This window comes from Pteropus alecto, unplaced genomic scaffold, assembly GCF_000325575.1.
Source record: "Pteropus alecto unplaced genomic scaffold, ASM32557v1 scaffold134, whole genome shotgun sequence".
Taxonomy (NCBI): Eukaryota; Metazoa; Chordata; class Mammalia; order Chiroptera; family Pteropodidae; genus Pteropus; species Pteropus alecto.
The window spans coordinates 2,474,567-2,481,878 of NW_006436283.1; the positions used below are offsets into that span (position 1 = coordinate 2,474,567).

Sequence of the window (7,312 nt, forward strand, 5' to 3'; positions counted from 1 at the left end):
GGCCTCGGAGGGGGCGGGGCCCGAGCCCAGGGAGATCAAGGCTCCTCGGGGCGCGTTCTTCTGTCCCCGGCAGACAGACCCCATTTTCAGATGGCAATCTCCCGAAAGTCACGAAGTCAGTGAGTCGGAGACATGAGGTGTGAACTCGGTCCGTCTAACCCCTGTTCACAGGTAATATTCAGAAAAAGGTGAAATGGTCATTTTCATTTAGGTATAAATATGGACAAGACTATTCTACTCGTTAGTCAACGGAGGAACTAGACATGTTATAATCAGTTCAAAAGAGAATGGATATAGATCAGGAATATCGAAATGACTGTAAATAGAGGCAGAACTAGTTTTTCCTCAGGGTTGGGGCGGGGGAGGTCCCAGAACCTCTGGACAAGACAGTCTGCACTTTGTAAAGAAGACAATGGAAGCCTGGTCCAAAACAGCAAGGTATGCGGTGAACAGGCCACGCACGGCTGTCCACTGAAGCACACATTTTTTTCTCCGCCCCCAAACCTGCACCCTGCAGGGCTCCCACGCACCCAGCACTTGGAGGTGACAGGGTGGCACCTGCCAGGCATCTTGGCACAGGAGTTCACAGTAAACATGGGAGAAGGGAGGCCCGGGCAGGAGGAGTAGGGCCTGGGAGGCCGGACTGGAGCCGGGCCCCACAGAGCCAGCCTGGGCCAGCCTGAGCCTCTCCAAGCCCAGCCCCCAACGCCTGTTTGTGCAGCTGGCAGTTCTGGGGCTGGCCTGCAGCTGCGGCCCCAGCCGAGTTGAGCGGGCCCCTTTATTGGTCCTGGCTGTGGGCTTTGAACTTTATGAGGCCCCAAGCTTCTAGAAGCCGGGAGAGTGGGCAAGATGACTATGTGTGGGCAAGATGACTACGTGCTCCAGCCATGCAGCTGGGAGGACTGGTCACTCAGGAGCAGGCGACAGTGACCCCAGGGAGGACAGATCGCAGAGCCCTGGGAAGTTTGCCGTGAGAGGGCGGAGCAGGGTCGTCAAGCTCACACGGCTGTGCTCAGCTGAGCCCAATAGATGTGGAGTCTTCATTGCGTCTGCATTGAACCAGGTGTTCCTGAGTGCTCACCTGCAGCTTAGTGCTTGAAATAAAATAACTAAAACGTGGTTCTTAGAGATACTTTAAACAGCCTTTGGGTAATGCACAGTCTCCGTGGGAAAAAATACACCGGGGCCTCCCTTCTCTGCTCCTGTCTGGGGGGTGGGGGTGCGGGGGGTGCAGGGAGGCACAGGTCGCCCCGCACATCCTCCTTGGGGTGGGGAAGAGTCAGGTGTGTGGCCTCTGCATGGGCCTCTGTTTGCTGTCTGCCGGGCAGGCCCATGTGGCTTCTGGTCTCTCTGGGGATCAGGATGAGCCTGGAGGGCCCACGTCTGGCTTGAGCTCACACTGGTCCCTGCTTAGGCTCCAGACCCTCTGAGGGCTGGCTGAGCCCCCTAAAACCCTAGCCTTATAGGCCTTCCAGGTAAAATACAGGACACCCAATTAAAGTTGAATTCCAGATAAACGACAAACGGAACTTGGGGTGTGCTCATACTAAACAATTGTTCTCCGTTTATCTGAAATTCGTAATGAACCGGGATTCACAGCCGTCCCTGTGAATCCACACTGCGGCCTTCCTGCAGGCCACCTTGCCCTCTGACACCTGCTGGCGACCTCGCAGCTGTCCTGGGCTCTGTCCATGGCAGCGCAGGAAGCGGGTTGGCTCCGGAAAGCTGAGCCTGGAGGCCTCCCCCGCCGACCTTGCTGTGCCACCAGCTTGGCGTCACAGGATGGCCTCATATTTCCTGCATCGGCTACACCTGCCCCTCGGCCTGGCCCAGCGTGGGAGATCCGAGCCCGCATCTTCCTGCTCTGCCGTCCCCCGCCCCGTCCCTGTGGCCTCCCACAACATCCCGGGCCCAGAAGCTAGAACCAGGTGAGTGGACATCACCGTCACCTGCTCCACAGGCTTGGTCATTGGTATGTAGGAAGGTGTGGTAGGAACGAATCGTTCCCAGTATTCCTTCCGCCTCTGTCGTTTGGGAAGAGAAACCCCAGGTTTAGCCTTGTGCTGGCTGCCCGGTGAGGGAACGCCCCCCGCAGTCCCCACAGCTTAGAGGGGCCATGCGAGCGAGTTCTGATCTACAAGTACGGAGGTGACGAGCGCGATCCTGATTGTGCCCGCGGACCGGAGGGGCGAGCCCTCTGCTCTCCCTTCCCTGCTTCCTGCTGGCTGCCACGCGGGTGTGAGGTTGTGATGGTGGGAACCGCAGCAGCCATCTGAGACTATAAGGTGGAAGCCATATGCGAAGGACCCAGAGCAACAGCACAGACCTCAGTATCGCCCTGGACTGCTTGTGCCCAGACTCCTATTTAAGGAGAATAAACTTCCGTTTGATTTAAACCAATACCATTTGGGTATTTATTACAGTCGCTGCATCTAACTATGACAGAGGGATATAGGAATTTTTAAAAACCTTTCAAAACAATAGCTTGATTTTTTTGTTTGTTTGGGGGTGGGGTGTTTGTTTGTTTGTTTGTTGCAAAAGCTTAGCTTATTCTTTCTCAGTGCATTCCTTCTGCACGAAATCTCGCTTTGCTTCATGCAGACAGATGCCTGAGACCAGCTAGGGTGTGAGCAAAAATCAGTTTAAAGTCTTTGGAACTGTGGCTTGCTTTCGCAGAATCCTCCTAGGCGCTCGGCGAAGGCTTGAGGGATGAAGGGACCCTGGGGCTGGCCCCCAGCTGCCCTGACTCACCTCCGCACCCACTCGAGGCTGTGCCAGGGACCTGTTCAAACATCCTGCACGATGAATGCCTACAGGCCCCACCTGCACAGAGCCTTTGTGAACACACGCTTGCTCAACCACAACAAAGTGGCCTTGCCAGGCCCCTGTATTATTACTATAATGGCACAAACGTCACATTCATTATCCTTTTAAATGTTTAGACCACTGCAGATAAAGTTAGTGTTCCCTCTAATCCGCTTCCCCCTTGGTTTCCTTGCCTGCCCCCGCCCCCCGTCCTCCAGGGACCCCTCGGCACCCCACCGACGCCATCGGTTTGGCCTGTGTCCTTCCAGATGTTTTCAGATACTTTTATGCACCTGTGTGTGCCTGGCGCTATGCGACATCGTGCTTTATGTTTTACGGATCCTTCTGTCTTGCTTTTACCTCTCAGGAATCGTTTTGAAATCAAGCCGCATCGATGTCTATGGCTCTAATTAGTTCATTTTTACTATTATTTCACATGCTCTCCTTTTAACGCATCGCTTAACCCATCGACCCATCCGGGATGTTTAAATAGCAAACATTTGTTTGCCATTGTTTTTTAAATGTTAAAATGAACATCTTTGTGTAAACCTTCTTGGGCACATAATATGTTTTTCACTTTTTCAGATGAAAACAGGAGTCGAGTTGTAGCAGTAATAACATGCACGTGATCAGACTTAACGGTCACTAACAGACTGTCGTCCAAAGGGCACCCCCTTTGACGATCTCCCCAGCTCGGGTATGTGTGGGTTGCCCCGCGACCTCTCCAACACTGACGTTGTGGAACTCGGAAATTTTGCATTCACCTGTTGGGCACGTTCAGGCATCTCGCTGCTGTTTACGCTTGAAGTTTTAATAAGTTATTTCTTCTGTGACGATCCAGTTGGGGCCTTCGTTCTGCCCTGGGGTCATTTGTTACCGACGGGTGGGAGTCTGACATGCATTCTGGCCACTAACGTGTTGCCTCATACACACGTGAATGGGGCAAACACGCTGGTCATCTTCACATCCTCTCAAGGCATCATGTGGTATAGGTGTTTCAAATCTGTTACCGGTGACCTTTCTGGCTCTGCCATTCCGTCCTGTTTAGGAGGCTGTCCCGACTTTAAGGTCATAAAGATGTCCTCCTGTGTTTTTAGCTAATAATTGTCGTTTAGTTGTCTTGGTTTTTTTCCTCCTCTATCACTCCTGGATGCCCTTAGAGAATAGGTCTTTAATATTTCATCTTCCTTTTTGGTTATGGACCTGTTCAGAGTTTTCTCTTTCTTCCTGGGCCAGCCTTGCTAAAAAATATTTTCCTAGAAAAGTGTCCATTTCATTGAGGTTTTCAAATGTGGGGTATTAATTTCTTCCCAATCCTATTTTTAATCTCTTTAATGCTGATGCTGTTTATTTGTGTCTCCTTTCTTTGCTTCTTGATGCGTTTTGCAGAAGGACTGTCTATTTTATTAGTCTTTTCAAAGATTATTCAAAACATCAGCACTTGATTTTGTTCACTTTTTTGTTTGTTTTCTGTATCACTGATCTCTACTTCTATTTTCCTTCACTTTATTGTCTTTGGATTTCTTCTGTTGTTCTTTTCTGGTTTCGAAAGTGCATGGTTTGGTTCACTTATTTTTAAATCTGTCTTGTTTTGATATGAACACAGTTGAGGGGCTACATCTTCCTCTGAGAATAACTCACTATTTGAGAAGTAGCACTTGTGTTTTTATTAAGTCCTTAAGACTCTCATTTCCGTTAGTTCCTCTCTACCTCATCCAAAATGTCCTTAATTTGGCAGCAGTAGAATCCATCAGCCTTGGCCTTTAGAATTAGTATTTCTGTGTCTTTTTCAAAATTCATTTTCCTACCCCGAAGAAAAGTAGATCCACAGGTCACCTGGTTATTTTTGTTAATAATGTTGGGGTCACACTTTCTTTATATCACGTGGACCCCTGACTGGCCTGTGATTTTTGGAATGATTTTCCTATTATTGTTAATATGGTATTTAGGTTTTTTGGGGGGCGGGTTAGAAAAATTGGCCTACGATTTTCCTTTTTTGCAATTTTCTCATCGGATTTTGGATGAGATTATGATAAAAAAAAAAGTTGGAACATATTCTCTTTTCTAGAAGAGTTCATGTAAGATCAGGGTTATTTTTTCATAAATATCTGGTAATGTTCACTCATAAAACAATCTGAGCCTGGGAATTTATTTTGTGAAAAGCTTTTTAATTGCAGATTCTGTGTGATACTTTTAAGACTATTTAAATCTTCCTATTCCTCCTGTGTTAATAGTGCAAGTTGTGTTTTTTTAAAAAAGTGTTCGTTTCATCTAGTCTTTCGAATTAACATAAAGTTATTCCTAATATTCTCTTACTATTTTCCATGTCTATGGCATCGGTAGCGATGTTTATTTTATGTTTATTTTCCTATTTCGTTAATTTTTCCTTTTATCTTTGTTTCTTTTTCTTTGAGTTTCATTTGTTGTTTGGTTGGTTTGGTTGGGTTTTTGCTAACTTCTTGAGGGAAATACTTGTCTTGGTTTTCAACCTTTCTTCTTTTCTATTATTGCAGTCAAAGCTATACATTAAGCATGGCTTTCATATATTGCATAAGTTTTGAAATGTAGTTTTTTTCATTTTTATTAACTCCAAAATAAGTTCTAATTTTTTTGATCCACGAGTTATTTAGAAGTATATTTCTTAACTTTCAAACATATGGAGACACCTAAATTTACTTCTCGTTACTGATTTTGGACATAATTGAATTGTACTTAGAGAATAGACTGTATCATTCGATCCCTTCAAAGTAAAACTTGCTTTATGGCTAAAACAGTCATTTTTTAAAAACAGTCCGTGCTCACCCCAAAAGACTGCATTCTGCAGTCCGTGTTCTATATATGACCATTCGGTTTTTAAATCATTTTGTTCAAATCCTCTATATATTTATTGGTTTATTAAAGAACGATTAGTTTGTCAGGTCTGAGAGAGCTGCGTTAAAATTTCCCACGGTAGCTCTCATCTGGCCATCGCTCCTTGCTTGATTCCTTGACCACGCCTCGTCACAGCTTAGGGCTGCGTCACCAGGCACACGCGGACTCTGACCTTGCTTTATATCTTCCTGCCGAGTTGACTCAGTCACCACCCTGAAATGACCATCGTGGACCCTACTGATGCTTTGTGAGTTAACGTCTACTTCATCAGATAGTCTTAGAGTGGGTAGTGCAGGGTAAGTCTCTCTCCACCGTCTTACTCTGTCTTTCTATGTGCCTATATTTCGGATATTGTCTTATAAATGGCTGTTGTGTTTTGTTTTTTAACCTTATGTCATAGTCCTTGCCTTTTAATTAGAACAATTAGTCCATCCATTGACTTCTTATGTAATCACTGCTATTTTGGGTTTTAAATCTGTCATTTTATGAGGTGCTTTCTGTTCTTCCTCCCCAGTCTATATTCCTGTTTGTCACCTGTGTTTTGTAATGGCTTTACTGAGATGTAATTCGAATGTCGTACAACTCACTCGTTCTCGACTCAATGGTTCTTGACATGTTCACAGAGCCATGCGACCATCAGCACGATTTCAGAGCATTTTGTTGCCCCGCAAAGACACCCATCGGTAGCCATTCCCCAGTCCCCCCTTCCCGCCCCCCACACACGCACCCAGCACCGGCAGCCGCTGATGTACTTCCTGTCTCTACGATTCGCCTGCTCCTGACATTTCACGTCGACGAGACCCCGTAACAGGGGGGTCTTCTGGGACTGGCTTCCTTCGTGTTCTGGGGACCCGTCCACCTCGTACCGCGTGTCAGAGCTTCGCTCCTTCATCCCCGTCGCCTGCACGCGCCCCCTTTTACTTACGCGTTCATCCGTTGGTGGACGTTTGTGTCTTTCCCACTTTTTTCCTATTGCAAATAATGCTGCTAAGGACATTTGTGCATGAGCTTTTGTGGGGGCGCCTGTTTTTATTCTCTCGGGTGTATACTTAGAGGGGTGAGCCGTCTGGTAACTGCGCTCAACATTTTGAGAAACTGCTAAACCGCCTTCCAAGCTTTTTTTTTTTTTTCCCCAGGAAGTGGTCATTGAGAGTTGCTGCCGAATTTACCGTTCAGGTCACTCCTTGGTGATTCCTGCATCTCCCGTCTTTTCCCTGGGGTCACGTGCGCTTAGCACAGGTTCCCCAGGGACACACTCTCCCAATTTTTGTTTGCTTAAAAACGTCTTCATGTTTTATATTTTCATTGGGAATAGAACTTTCGAGGGACAGTTATTCTTTCTCAGCCCTTCAAATAGACCACCTCCCCTCTCCCCGCTGCCTTTCGGCCTCCGCTCGTTCGGTCATGAGGTCTCTTGTCAGACTTATTATTGCTCCTTCGAAACGAAGCGGGACCCCTCCTTCCGTCGTTCAGCTTGTCCCTTCGGCTCTGCATGGTATGCTGGCAGACTCGTCCACAGAGTCCTTCAGTCTGTTTTTGCGCTTCTAGAATTTCCATTTGGTTCTTCGTTATTACCATCACTTTCAAGTTCTCTGCCACGATCCTCATTCTGGACTTTGATCTGCTCATACGTAGC

At 47.2% G+C, this 7,312-nt stretch overlaps 1 protein-coding gene across 1 annotated transcript in view; it reads right to left on the reverse strand.

The window, feature by feature from the left end:
- Window positions 1–6,568, reverse strand: part of ENGASE (endo-beta-N-acetylglucosaminidase) — a 17,989-nt gene extending 11,421 nt beyond the window's left edge. Inside the window, exon 1 of the mRNA XM_015589593.2 lies at window positions 6,404–6,568. Coding sequence (XP_015445079.1) covers window positions 6,404–6,568 — 165 coding nt within the window. The remainder of the gene's footprint in view (window positions 1–6,403) is intronic.
- Window positions 6,569–7,312: the final 744 nt, after the last annotated feature.